The sequence below is a fragment of the Gadus chalcogrammus genome, chromosome 9, assembly GCF_026213295.1.
Source record: "Gadus chalcogrammus isolate NIFS_2021 chromosome 9, NIFS_Gcha_1.0, whole genome shotgun sequence".
Lineage (NCBI taxonomy): Eukaryota > Metazoa > Chordata > Actinopteri > Gadiformes > Gadidae > Gadus > Gadus chalcogrammus.
In genome coordinates this window covers 10,222,373-10,237,372 of record NC_079420.1, presented here as the reverse complement: position 1 = coordinate 10,237,372, position 15,000 = coordinate 10,222,373, and the positions used below count along the sequence as shown (strand labels likewise).

General features: G+C 49.2%; 1 protein-coding gene across 1 annotated transcript in view; it reads left to right on the top strand.

Annotated features, from left to right (window-relative positions):
• Positions 1-15,000, top strand: part of brsk2a (BR serine/threonine kinase 2a) — a 150,322-nt gene that overhangs the window by 67,634 nt on the left and 67,688 nt on the right. The window contains exon 2 of the mRNA XM_056598777.1: positions 13,152-13,246. Within this exon, the coding sequence (XP_056454752.1) occupies positions 13,152-13,246 (95 nt within the window). The remainder of the gene's footprint in view (positions 1-13,151; positions 13,247-15,000) is intronic.

Genomic DNA, 15,000 nt, shown 5'->3' with positions numbered 1-15,000 from the left:
TGTCAACAACACTAGGGTAATTACCACTGCGCTCCCACCCCTCACGGCTCTCTGTCACCTCCCGGTCGCTTCCACAGCAACCTCGTCTCATCTCCGACCCACAAGACCCCGCCCCCCTCCCCCTAACATTAGCATCAGAGCCCCTTGACATTCAGAGATAATAGCTTCATCTATAATCTGTGTCCATAACCACTTTACTCCGTTTACCTTCCCTTTGTGTATATTATGGCTTTATTCAATATGCATGTTTGTTTATCGGGATTCTGTGTATCATTTTCTTCACTGTGCCTACATATATCTATGTATCTATATATCTATATAGAGAAAACGTGCATACTTAGCTGGCAATGAAATGGATTTTGATTCAAGGGCTTTGCGTTGATGGTATGGTGTGTATTATCAATAGTGTGGATGTATTATCTATAGTATTGATGTGTTATGAACAGTATGGATGTATTATCAATAGTATAGTTGTATTATGAATAGTATGGATGTATTATCAATACTATGGATGTATTATCAATAGTATGCATGTATTATCAATAGTATGGATGTATTATCAACAGTATGGATGTATTGCATGACGGTCTGGTAATATGGTTAGCTAGGTGACATATGTCCCCTATAGCAGAATGCCTTGTGGTGCGTGTCTCAGTGTGTTGGTGCTGGTATTGTGTGAAAGGTGATAGATGATTAGAGGGAAGAGCAGGAAGCAGGCCGCGGGTGGGGTTTAATGCTCTTACCTTTCAGCTCTCTGAGGAAAGTCGTTGAACCCGTGGTGCTTTCTCTGTTCCGTTGCAAGGCATGAACCACTGCTCTGCAGGTGTGTGAAAAATGGGATTTAAACTTGTTTTGCTGTCACACACACACTCAAACACACATAAAGGCACATATACATATAGGCACACATGCACACACATACACACACACAGACACACACACACACACACACACACACACACACACACACACACACACACACACACACACACACACACACACACACACACACACACACACACACACACACACACACACACACCACATCCAAACATGTACACACAACCGGACTCAAACCCTTGTTTTGTGTGTTGTAGTTCTAGCTCTTCTTCACCGTGCCCGAAATCCTGTTGAAAAAACAACAACACGGCGTAGAAACAAGATTGTATTTTTTTTTCTTTGTTGTGCTTCTCAAAGTTACCACCGCTCTGGTCTCTCCCAAAGTCGGCGGCTCGCCAGCTGATTGCCAATTAAAGTCTAATCAACAAAATGGCGTCTGGGCGAGAGAGGACCTCCAGCCTGCCTCTCTCTCTCTCTCCCTGCCAGCCGCAGTCAAGCTTCCAAATAACTCAAAGCGCCAACCAGGAGGGAGGAGGAGGCAGACAGAGAGGATGTAGTAGGAGATGAAGACCAAGATGAAGGGGATCCCGAATTAGAGTTCAATAACGTCCTGGCTTGTGCCTTGATGACTCGTCTCCCCTCCCCTCCTCCCCGCATCGTCAGGGCAACAGGCGTGACGCCTCCTGTTCCGATCTGGGAGGATGAGAGGGCAGAGCGCTGTGGATGAGAGTGACTTACTAAGGCAGTTCATTTGGCGGCTTCCCCAGTCGGTTTGATCCATGTTTGATAATGGAGACTTTGCACCGACAAACTCAGCCTCAATTAATGAAATAACTCCACTTCATTTATTCCCGCACTGGTTTTGATTAATTCATTCCCAGAGTGTTGCGTGTGTTTGTATGTGTGTGTGTTTGCCGGCGTAGTGTGTTTGTGTTTCTGTGTTTATGTGTGTGTGTGTGTGTTTGTGCCGGAGAGCGTCGGCCTGTGTGTGTTAGTGAGAGAGCGAGTGAGTGCGTGCGTTCATGTGCATAATGTGTGTCCCTGCACGGGCGGGTGCTTGTGTGCTATGTGCGTGTGTGTGTGTGTGTGTGTGTGTGAGAAAGCATCCTCCTCAGTTTGTGTGTGTGTGTGTGTGTGTGTGTGTGTGTGTGTGTGTGTGTGTGTGTGTATGAGAGCATCCTCCTCAGTGTGTGTGTGTGTGTGTGTCAGTGTGTGTTTGAGAGCGTCCTCCTCAGTGTGTGTGTGTGTGTTTGAGAGCGTCCTCCTCAGTTTGTGTGTGTGTGTGTGTGTGTGTGTGTGTGTGTGTGTGAGAGCGTCCGCCTCAGTGTGTGTCGTTTTGCTACTCTGAGCTCCATGGATCTCTGCCGCGGCGCCCGGCGAGACGCTAAATGATTCCGTCTCTTCTGGGCCTCTTCCTGGAGGCACGGCGGCGGACGGCAGGCAGGACGGCGGCTCCTGGGGGCCGGCCCGCGCCACGTCCTGAGCCTGCTAATTAAGCTCTCCCTACCCCCCCCCCCCCCCCCCCCCCGCTCCTCTGGCTGTGTTGGGCCGCCTGACACGCCCACGGGGCTGTTCAGAGTGGCACAGAGGGGAACGCACGGACACACACACGCACACTAACACACACACAGACAAGCACACACTCTTGGTAGCATCGTACCTACGCTAGCAAGTGTATGGGTGGGATTCTGTGTGCAGGGGAGAGTGAGGAAGTGTTTGTTTGTGTGTGTTTGTGTGTTTGTGCTTGTGAGTGTGTTCATGCATTTGTGTGTTTGTGTGTGTGTATGCGTGTGTTTATGTTTGTGTGTGTGTGTGTTTGTGTATAAGCATACGTGTGTGTATGTATGCTTGTATGTATGTGTCTGTGTGTGTTTGTGTGTGTGCGGGCGTGCGCGCGCGTGTGTGTAGGTTTGTGTTTATGTGTGTGTGTGCATGTCCTGTCTACTTTTGACGCTCGGTTGGCTCTGGTGTGGCTAATTAGGAAGAGCCTACTTGCATTATTCATGAGTCGGTAATTATGCATTCCTTTTGCTGATCCACAGTCAGAGACATTAAATATAGATCTGAGTCACCCCTCCGCCATCACCACCTCCTCCCGGTGGCCCGCTTCTCCACCTTGTTTTGACGGTGACTTCTTCAGCTTCCAACGGTTTATTTTCTGCAGTGTTACCCATTGATTACGTCGCTCTGACTCGGTCCTCATCTCTCTCTCTCTCTCTCTGCCTCTGTTTTTTCTTCTCCTCCTCTTCCTCTCTCCTCCACTTCCTCTATGCTCCTCTCCTCCTCCCCCTCTCTCCTCCTCTCCCTCTCCTCCTCTCCCTCTTCTCTTCCTCTTCCCCTCTCCTCCTCTTCCTCTCTCCTCCTCTTCCCCTATCCTCCTCCCTCTTCCTCTCTCCTCCTCTTCCCCTCTCCTCCTCCTGTCCCCTCCTCTCTCCTCCTTTTCCTTTCTCCTCCTCTCCCCTCCTCTCTCCTCCTCTCCCTCTCCTCCTCTTCCTCTCTCCTCCTCTCTCCTCTCCTCCTCCTGTCCCCTCCTCTCTCCTCCTTTTCCTCTCTCCTCCTCTCCCGTCCTCTCTCCTCCTCTCCCTCTCCTCCTCTTCCTCTCTCCTCCTCTTCCCCTCTCCTCCTTCTCTCCCCTCCTCTCTCCTCCTTTTCCTATCTCCTCCTCTTCCTCTCTCCTCCTCTCCCTCCCCTCCTCTCTCCTCCTCTCCCCCTCTTCCTCTCTCCTCCTCTTCCCCTATCCGCCTCTCCCCTCCTCTGTCCTCCTCTCCCCCTCTCCTCCTCTTCCTCTCCCTCCTCCTGTCCCCTCCTCTCTCCTCCTTTTCCTCTCTCCTCCTCTCTCCTCCTCTCTCCTCCTCTCCCCTCCTCTCTCCTACTCTTCTCCTCTTCCTCCCTCTCCTCCTCTCCCCTCCTCTCTCGTCCTCGTCGACTCCGCTCCTGGGCTGTCACCGGGGGGGTCTGTGATGGCTGCTGATGCGGCCGCTTGTGATGTTCCGGTCTGGGATTAAGGGGGAACATTCCTCTGACAGCGCTGCTCTCGGGAACCCTGACCCCCCCCGGTCCCGCCTGTCCGGAGTGTGGCCGCGGGGAAGCGGGGCAATCTGTAATGACATCTCCAGCGGGAGGGAGGGTCCGGAGTGCGGCGGGCTGCCGGGAACGGGCTGCCTCTGATCAGCGTGATGGGGGAGCTTGCCTCCACGTAACAGGACAGTGGCAGCTCTGGGACAGCACGGCACACAGACGCACGCAGGACACGCACGCACATACGCACAGACCAACACACATACATACGCAAGCACGCACATATGCATGCGCACACAAACATACGCATGCACACACATACGCATGCACCCACATACATACGCACACACATACATACGCACGCACACACATACATATACACGCGCACATCCACACATACGAATGCGGAGATATACACATACATACGCACGCACACATAGACATATGCATAAGGACGGACAGAGGCATGCATATGCACACACACCCATACAAACATAACGCAGACACCTACACACGCACACACGCACACACACACACACACACACACACACACACACACACACACACACACACACATCCACACACACACACACACACACACACACACACACACACACACACACACACACACACACACAGACTTACATGCATCCACATGTGCACACAAAAACAAGCACACGTGTACAAACACACACACACACACACACACACACACACACACACACACACACACACACACACACACACACACACACACACACACACACACACACACACACACACACACACACACACACACACAGACTTACACTTTATTCCGTCCATAATTTCCTCTTTCGTCAGGTTTGAGTTCTCCTCCTTCTCGTCTGTAACGGCAGCGGGAGGCAGCGTAGTGGTATGAAGAGAGATCCAGAGAACAGTAATAGAAATACATCTGTAATCACTCAGTGGGGCCTCCCCTCATCTCCAGAACCAGTAACGGAGTCATGAGGGTCGTAGCATCCAACCCCGGCGTTGTTAACACATTCTCCTTCATATCCTTGCGCTACCCTCCGGAGCTGAAGGTGGGGTCGGGGGGGTCTTAATAACACGCAGCGATCTGGGTACCCTGCCCTACCGGGCGGCCCGTCTGTCTCCCCTCTGAGCTGTCCCCCCTCTGAGCTGTCTCCCCTCTGAGCTGTCTCCCCTCTGAGCTGTCTCACCTCTGAGTGGATCACCGGGTCTGAGCGGAGCGTGTTGGAATACATTTGCATGCTGATTCGTTGTAGAGAACCGCTACGGAGAGGCGGGCGCTGCGTTGTTGAGCCAATCAGAGGGCTTGTTACTTAGGATGACTCATTGGATGGCTGTTATCCCCGCCCGAGGTGGTGGTCCGCGTGGTCATGTAGCAGGGAGCGATGATGGGTCTGTTACCGTGACGCAGGTCAAGGTGCCTCCTCATGTGGTGGGCACAACTCTGTTTTCTATCTGTGTGCGTTTGCTCGTGCATGCATGCGTGTGTGTGTGTCTGTGTGTCCGTTTGCTGCTGCTCGCAGGTGTGTGTGTACTGTGTTCTATGTGTGAGTCTGTGTTTGAGTGGCCGTCCTATGTACTCTGTGTGTGCGTTTGCATGGCACTCATGTGTGTGTGTATGTCTATGTGGGCTTGTGTGTGTGTGTGTGTGTGTGTGTGTGTGTGTGTGTGTGTGTATGTGTGTGTGTGTGTGTGTGTGTGTGTGTGTGTGTGTGTGTGTGTGTGTGTGTGTGTGTGTGTGTGTGTGTGTGTGTGTGTGTGTGTGTGGTTGCGTAATTGAGAGAGGCCCTCATGATGTTGGGGCTGGTGAAGGACTTTAAGGTGAGATTAGGTAAGCTTTTATCTACCTTTGTTTGAGGGTCATTTGTTAGAAACGGCATACCATCCATCAGCTATTAGAGAGTGAAACGCCCTGTGAGAATATCAGTTTGGCCCCTATATGAGCCAATTTAGATTAGAGATCACTCATGTCGGCTCATTGCTGACCAATCAGGAGATCTCACCCATGATTGGTTTGGGGAATACATCTTTCTCGTCAATCAGAGTTCCGTCTTTTGGTTTAAATTCAAAATCGTGCTACATTGCAGTCTTTCCTCTTTCTCTCTCTCTCTCTCTCTCTCTCTCTCTCTCTCTCTCTCTCTCTCTCTCTCTCTCTCTCTGTACGCAATAGGAGAAGTAGTAATGTAAATGTAAATGTCCATATTATTGACAGTAGGGACAATATTGACAGTATATGCCTCATTGGGTCTCTCTAGTTATTATGGGAAAGAGTTAATTTTGGGAAACCCCAGAATTCCTGTGTGGGGTCTATAAAGGATTTCTTAATGACCTCACATCTTAATTAGATGATTAAGCAACAGGGGTGTTCCATCTGAATTCATGTATCTAAACCGCCATCCAATCAGAGACTTCCCTCCTGCAAGCCGGGATGCTGGTGTTGTGTTTTGCACAACTTGGTTGAGCAAAAGAAACAAAAAATGAAGGAAATTACAAAAGAAGTTCTGTCCCTTCTGTTGGCCGAGGGGTTTTCTATGCTGTACTGCAGGGGCTCGGTCTGGGGTTAAGGGTGGAAGGAGAATCTGAAGATCTGAAGGCCTAAGGACGAAGGTATCCAGCAGATGTTGTGTTTGAAGATGGGGCTGAGGGACGAGAACGTTTTGCAGAGCGGTGCCTGCGGGCAACTAGCCTCTTAAAGCTAGCGCCTGGGGGAGAGGAGGCTAAGCTAAGCTAAACTGCTACCATCTGCTCGTCATGGCTTACAGGGTTTCTCGAAGAGACAATTGAACGGTGAGCGTGGTGGTACACTGGTAAAGACTTCCTTTTATCTTTTCCTTTCCTGTTGTCTTCTCTGTTCTCTTCTCTACTCTTTGTAGTTCTCTCTCTTCTTTCCTCTCCACTCCTCTCTTTCTTCTTCTTTCTCTCATCCCTACTCTCCTCTGTTTCTGTTTCTCTCTCCTCTTTCCTCCTCTCTCCTCTCCTCTCCCCTGTTCCTATCCTCCCTTCTCTTCTCCTCTCCTATCTTTCCCTTCTCTCTCCTCTCCTCTCCTTCTCTTCTCTCTCCTCTCCTCTCCTTCTCTTCTCTCTCCTCTCCCCTCTCCTCTCCTCTCCGTTCCTCTCCTGTGAGAGCCAGCGGCTGTGTGTGAACCAACACACAGGTGTGTGTGTGGGTGTGTGTGGGTGGGTGTTTGTTTTTGTGACTCCATCAGGTGGTGTCTGTCTCGTCCGCTCCGATCGATCGCTCTCAGCCAGGGTTCTGCTTCCATCCTCCACATGGGTCAATTGAACGGTGGAGACGGACAAAGAGATGAATAACACCTGGTTCTCCCGCCATCTCCTTCCTTAGGAGGCGGATACGAGGGAACTCCCCCAGGTCCACACGGGGTCTCTCCTCTACTGGGTGGGCTTCACGCTGACCAAAGGGTTCCCAGTGACTTCTGAACAGGGTTAGGAGGAGCAGGCAGTGGGAACCAGTACATGACGGGAAATTTGAACCGTGTTGGGTATAGCAGTGTGTAAGGTTGGAGGAAGTCTTCCCAAGGAGGATCGATTCAACCTTAACTAAGTCTTGATTACTTTCATTGATGAATTAATTAATTCACAGTTCGATCCATTGAGTTCTGGTTTTGTATGTTCTCTCTTTCTCTCTTTGATTCGTTCTTATTCTCATGGAGGATTTCATGTTTTAGTCATACATTCTATCATGCTTTATTTCCTTCATTAATGCAGAAATATTCTGTACATTGCAACATTCTTTCTTGCATCATTTATTTCATTCATTCCTTATTGCATGCATTTCTTCCTCATTCGTTCATTCATTCATTCATTCATTCATTCATTCATTCGTTCATTCATTCGTTCATTTATTCATTCATTCATTCATTCATTCATTCATTCATTCATTCATTCATTCATTCATTCATTCATCATTGGTTCACTTCTCTCTGTAAGGTCCCTCAGGAGCCGCAGCAGCAGTACAGTAAAGACCTGTGGGCTCTGCCGGGTCCCCCAGTCGCTCTGAACACATCATTAATCATGTGTGTGTGTCTGTGGGACCGTGGGTTTGTCTGTGTATGTGTGTGTACGTTTGTGTGTCTGTGTGTGCGTTTGTCTCTGTTATTGTGTGTGTACTGTTTATTCTGTTTGTGGGTGTGCTCAGGCATGCATGTGTGTATGTATGTGTGTTCCTGTGTGTGTACTGTGTACTCTGTGTGTGTATATGTATGCTTTTGCCAAATGTGTATGCAGTTTGTGTGTGCGTGCTTGTGTGCCGTGTACGTTTGCTCGTGCACACATGTGTGCATGTATGTCGGTGTGTGTGTGTGTGCCTTCGCCAAATGTGTGTATGTGTGTCTGTGTGTGTGTGTGTGTGTGTGTATGTGTGTGTGTGTGTGTGTGTATGTGTCTGTGTGTTTGTCTGCGTGTGTAATGGAGAAAGGCACAGAGCCGGAATGAGGGCCAGCCCGGAGGCCCCTGGTCGTGGACGGTGACCCCGGGCCCTGGAGCGGTCCTGGGGTCATTATTCAGGAGGCGTGCTGAAGGACGGGGCCCGCCCTGCTATTGATTAAGGAAGGGCAGCGATGGAGCGGTCGATACGCCCGCTGATTCAATCAGGTGGCAAACTAGAGGCCGGCCCAGTGTGGACCTTTGTGTGTGTGTGTGTGTGTGTGTGTGTGTGTGTGTGTGTGTGTGTGTGTGTGTGTGTGTGTGTGTGTGTGTGTGTGTGTGTGTGTGTGTGTGTGTGTGTGTGTGTGTGTGTGTGTGTGTGTGTTTGTGTGTGTGTGCGTGCACAATGTTTGAGTGTTGGGATGTGTCTGTGTTCATTGACGATATGCCAGTGTGTGTGCGTGACATTTGAATGGCTGTGTGCTCCGGGCTGATATAATGTACTTCATCACCTCGGGGAGATGCTGGTTAAGGGATTCCTTCAGTGGCTCCAGACACAAAGACAGCCCCAGATAGAGCGGCTCATTCAGATCCAGCTAGGACCTCAGACTCGCACACACACACACGCATGCACACACATACATCAACACGTACATACCCACGCACACATACACACACATACGTGCACCCGCATGCACACACATACACACACACACATACATACGCACGCACACACAGGCACCCACATGCACACACATACACAAACACACCCGCATCCAAACATGCACACATGCACACCGACACACCCACACCTACACACAAACAGACACACGAACCCGCTCCCACTTTGCCGGCTGCTACCTGCGGCGGTAATCTCATGTGTTTTCTACCCGCGGTGAAGGATTTATTTTCGCTGGCGATGATAAAGAACGGTGTTTGGACACGCCTGGAGCGCCCTTTCAAAGTAAAAGCGCAGGATGGATACTCAGCTCCGACTGGATCTCGTCCTAAGTCCCGGGGTCTCCCTGGGATTCTCCACAACATGGTTCAGAGCCTCAGGCTGGTTCAGGAGGGCTTTCCCGCCTCGCAGACACAGGGAGACGCAACGCGGAGACCGCCAGGCTTAGCGGCTCTGGCCCCGGCCTTGCGCTGGCTCTCTGTTGATGCCCTCGTCTATCCTCTTTATGCCTGGAGTCGAGCGAGCGCTCACGCCCCGGGCCTGGGCCTCATCAGACACTTCGTCAAATGTTTATCTCATCAAATTGTAATTCCTCTCCGAACATATGTTCTGAATTCATTCAGGTTCTGGCTATGAATGCACTGATGGACAGGTGTCAAAAGAAAGGTCTGTTATTGAAGAGTACATAGGACATTTGGGGTTATTGAGTCAGTTTCAGAGTTTATAATAGTATAATATCGATACAGTGAGGTAGGGGCGGTCGACTGACTCAATGCAGTGGGATACAGACACGCTGAGAGAAGGAGTATTTCAGAATCAGGAGAAAGTCGAACACGTAGAGACAAAACTATCTTGGTCTCTGTTGCTGCATAACAGTAGCAATACATATAGTAAGAAAAGTTTTGAAAAAATAGAGATGTTTACCATAGGAACACAATATGTCGAATAGAATAGAGCGAAAGAATGTGTTTAAAATGGGAATCTATTTAAAAAGAGGAAAGCGCTGTACAGTTTGTGCAGGAATCCGCAAAGAATTGGGTCATGCAATATGCAGATAATGTGCTTAATATCCCAAAAGAAATTCCCAACCGTTCCGCTCCTAAAGACGGAGGCATGAGTTACCGGCTCCAGGGGAGCGACCCCGGGCTGACTGTCCTCCGGGTCACCACGGAAACCGGGTTATTAAAATGGCTCGTGCTGATTGGCTGACATTGTCGGTGATCAAACACCTAGCGGCACTAATTGAGTTTGATTTGGGGGGTGTTAATGCTCGTTAACGTCAGGGGTGCTGTCAAACTTTATCGCCAACGTAAACACCTAAAAGGTGGCGTTGTTTGATGGCATGGGAGGGTTTCTTTTTTATATCTACCTGTAATGTTTTAGCACTTTCATTTGCCCAGTTTGTTGCCAACAACTCATTAACACCCAAGGTCACATATTTTATCTTTATTGTGTTTACCGTGAATACGCCAACACGCATTTCATCATTTTATACCTAGCATCACAACCCTGATGGGTTTTCTCTCTCTCTCTCTCTCTCTCTCTCTCTCTCTCTCTCTCTCTCTCTCTCTCTCTCTCTCTCTCTCTCTCTCCCCCTCTCTCTCTCTTTCTCTCCATGTCTCTCAATCGCCCCCTGGCCCTCTGTGTTTCATTGTTCCTGACCTCCTACTCCCCAATCCTCTTTAACTATTGTTTCAGTTTCTCATCCGACAACTTTCCATGTCACTTCGCTCTCTCTCCCACTTTTAATCCCCCCTCTTTTCAATGTTGTAACACCGTCTTACCCTAGATGTTGCTGTCCCTCCATCTGTCTATCTGATCGTTTGGCTCAAGCAACGGAGAGACAGGGAACTAGCGGAGCAGATAATAGTGGCTTTGGAAGTCAGTCTCCCGGTCGGTCCCGTCTCTTGTCTTCTTCCTCAGATCTTTTTTCATTATTTCATCCAACTCCTTTTCCCCGGGAGCCCTGAGACCGCCGCTGTAGTCCGATTCCCAGGGCGCAGGGAGGGTATGAACATAAGTTAGAACTCATGTTTGTTGTCAGTTCATCACGGCCCTTCCCGATGTGCTCCCGTCACATCTGGATTATACGGTTTGCAAATACTTTGCAGTCTGTCGGCTTTATGGTCCGTCAAACTTGAAGTCGAGGGTTCTCCCAGAACGGCTCGGGTGTAAATTATAACACAAAGTAGTTAGACACAAGACACACACCCCTGTGCTGCTGTGATAAGTCCTGCCTTGTTGCTGAGGTAGCCCGGTGCGCTGGCATGATTGGTGGTATGAGCTCACTGCCTACGTCAGGACCGCAGAGTTGCTCAACAGGCTCCGCAAAAGACTCAAGACTCACTTGTTTAGAGACCACTTAGACTCTGCACAGCCTCCTCCTTACCCTACCACACCCACTCCTACGCACTTGTTGTATGTTGTACGTCCTGACACTTAAAAATGGTACTTGGCATCGTATAGTGTCTATCCTAGCTATCTTTGTTTTATACGGGGAATGGGCTAACCTATTGTGACGGTGTGATGGTTCTATGAACATCCTTACTGCACTGACAGCCATATATTGTTTCTCTGTCTTCTGAAAAATGTACTTATTCTAAATCGCTTTGGATGAAAGCGTGTGCATAATGACCTAATGTAAATGTAATTGTGAATGATTAGGATCTAACCAGAGAGCCTGGTGTTGAAGTTTACTTGAGTTTACTTGTTAAAGCAAAGTGTTGGAGATCTCTTGGCAGCCGTACCAGGACTGTTTAACGACCGCAGCCTGCCTCCAGTGTCCGAGTTGGCGTTAGCGGGCTATTTATGGGCTGTTTGTTAGCAGCCTTGGCAACAGCACAACAATTTAATGTTCAAATAAAATGAAATTAAATGTGTATGTGTGTGTTTTAGTTAACGAATAACTTTAGTGAATGTGTGTGTGCCCAATGCGTTTGTGTGTTTTGGTTACCTAATAAAATGTGTGTATGCAAACATGCATGTGTGTGTGTGTGAGTTTGTGTGTGTGTTTTGGTTCACTTATAAAATGTGTGGATGCAAACATGCGTGTGTGTGAGTTTGTGTGTGTTTTGGTTCACTAATACAATGTCTATGTGTTTGTGCGTGTTCTTCTTTATTCCCCAAAAAATTGTCCATCGCGCCAATGCCACACAGTTCCATAACTCTGCCGTGTGTGACATTTGTTAAACCTTGAAAACGAGTCACAAACCCGGTCCCAATTCCTCCTCAGTACGGAACTGAGAATGTGTTGAGAGGGGAAGAGATACCCGAAACCCTCACCAGCCTTGGTGTTTGTCTGTTTGGGAACACCTTGTTGGCAGAGAGTCAAGCAGTGGGTAGAGAGACAAGCAGAACATTGCCCTGGCCGTTCCATTCCTGCCTTCAGGTTTATGTGGGTACTTTTACCTGCTAACACTATGCCTTATGGTCTGTGTCTGCTAACCAGGGCTTTTACAGCAGAGAGGGTACTTTGTAAAGCTCAATAACAGGGAGCCGTTGTTTTCTCTCTCTCTCTTTCTTCCTCTCCTCCCCCTCAGGGGGGAAACTTCCCTTTATTTACTTTATTAACACAAATGACTTTATTGTTGGATGTAAATATCCGCCAAGCACAGAGCATAAGGGCCGTTAGTGCCCGGTCGACGCAGGACACACAGCACAGTAGTGTCTCGCTATGGACTATACTGGCTGTTTTAGCTGTTTTAGCTGTTTGATTGTTTGTGTGTTTGATTGTGGGATTTGTGGATGTCTTTAGGGTGGCAGTAGCTCGCGAGGCAGAGCGGGATGACTTGTAACCGAAAGGTTGCTAGTTTGATCCCCAACTCGTCCACCTGCTGAGTGTCAAGGTGTCCCTGAGCAAGGCACCTCACCGTAACTGCTCCCGACAAGCTGGTTGTCGCCTTACATAAATGACTAAGGCGCTTTGGATAAAAAAATCTGCTAAATGCCCTGAATGTAATGTAAATGTCTTGGAGTCGACTGAGTGCATGCCTGCCTCATCTCAATAATCTGATTTAAGATATAGTTTAAAGATCCAAAGTATGGTTGAAGAATAGCTCAAGAATTCCTTGTCAAAACAGACATCCAACTCATTCAGTGTCTCAATAAGAACCCTTTCTGTGTTCGTTAGTGTGGTATTTGGCCTGGGTGTCCCTGTCAGTGAGTGAGCTGAGTGCTGCACTGCTCCTCACACTGTGGTCCCCTCCCTCTTGTGTTGCAGGTCTGGTCAAGCTGGGAGTCCACTGTGTCACATGCCAGAAAGTGGCCATAAAGATTGTGAACCGGGAGAAGCTCAGCGAGTCAGTACTAATGAAGGTAAGACCACCCGTCCGATATTCCTATTCGTCTGTCTCTTTGTTCCTCCTTCTCTTCGGTCCAAGCGTACCTCGTGCACTCCTCTCTAAACGAGAGGAGACCACTCTGACGCCTCTCTCTCTCTCTTCTCTCTCTCTCTCTCTCTCTCTCTCTCTCTCTCTCTCTCTCTCTCTCTCTCTCTCTCTCTCTCTCTCTCACAACTCCTCTCGGCCGCGGGTCTCTTGGCCGGGCTAGAGGGGAGAGGGGAGAGTCATCTGGCAGCTTTTGTGAAGGCTGAGCATTTCAACTAGCAACACTCTTCCTCCTAATTACTGACTTGGTTTTACCACCTTGTACTTGTGTGTGTTCGTTCGTGCGTGCGTCCATCTCTCGCCCAACCTCCTCATCTGTGAGTCCTGTCCACTGCCACCATGAGAGCCTTTATTACGGACAACCATCTGAACACGAGCGAGAGAGGACTGGGCCAGTAACACAGTATACTGACGTGTGTGTTTGTGTGCGTGTGTGTGTGTGTGTGTGGTTATATGTGTGTGTGTTTATTTATGTCTGTGTGTGTGTGTGTGTGTGTGTGTGTGTGTGTGAGTGTGTGCACATGTGTGTGAGAGAGCGAGTGAGAGTGTTTGCGTGTGTGTGTGTGTGTGTGTGTGTGTGTGTGTGTGTGCTTGTATGCGTGCAGGGGAAACCCAGTAGCTTCTCAACATGCGTATTCATGCACCTGTGTTTCTTCCACGCCGAGCATGAGGCGGTCTCGGTGCCTCGGTGTCTAAGCGACGGGCCGCTCTGCACATGCCTGTCAGGGGGGGGGCCGGTTGCCAAATGTCACCTTTAATATGCTAATGACCCCCGGCCCCCGTGGGGGCCGTTAGGAGGGGATCCAGCTACCCAGCGAGGTGTGTGCATGACAGCTCCTGATGATACCCTCACACGCAGGCAGGCAGGCACGCATGCACACACACACATGCATGCACGTACAAGCTCACACAGACAGACTCACTCACTTTCTTTCTGTTTCTGTCTTGGTTTTTTGTTTCTATCTCTCTGTCTCTCGCTCCATCTGTCTGTCTGTCTGGCTCTGTCTGTCACCGTCCCTCTCCATCTCCCTCTCCCTATTTCTCTCTCTCTCTCTCTTGTTCAGATTCAGCTTCAGATTCCACTTTATTGTCACCGTGCAGAGTACAGAGACAACGAAATGTGGTTGGAGATCTAAACAGTAGTGCAAAATAGCGGTTAAGGTGCGGTTTGAACATGATTGTCATATAGTGCAAGTATAATGTAGTTAAATAGTAGGGTGGGATAGGGCAGGAGCAGTTAATTAAAAAAAAAGTAAAGTGACGAAGTATGATCAGGTAGCATGCACTCACACATTCACACACATGCTCACACAAACACAGAGCGAGATTCACCGAATCATTCGCATTGTGCATGCCTGCATAGTTTTTGACACACATGATAAGAAGGTGCACGCATGTATTCACACCCTCACCGCCCTAGAAACGCACACATGCACACACACAGACCTCACAGACACGCATACACCGCCATCCAAGACAACAGCAAGGATGAGGAAGAGGATGACGATGACAACGGCAATGACGATGACGATGATAACGATGAAGACAAAGATGCTGTACTGAACACCTCCTCCTCATGGATCTCTCCCTGTTATCTCCCTTCTCAATATTTTGGGGTGCATGCACTTCATGTCCTCCCTCATTGTTTACATATGATAATGTCCCCCAGTGTGGTGCGGGACA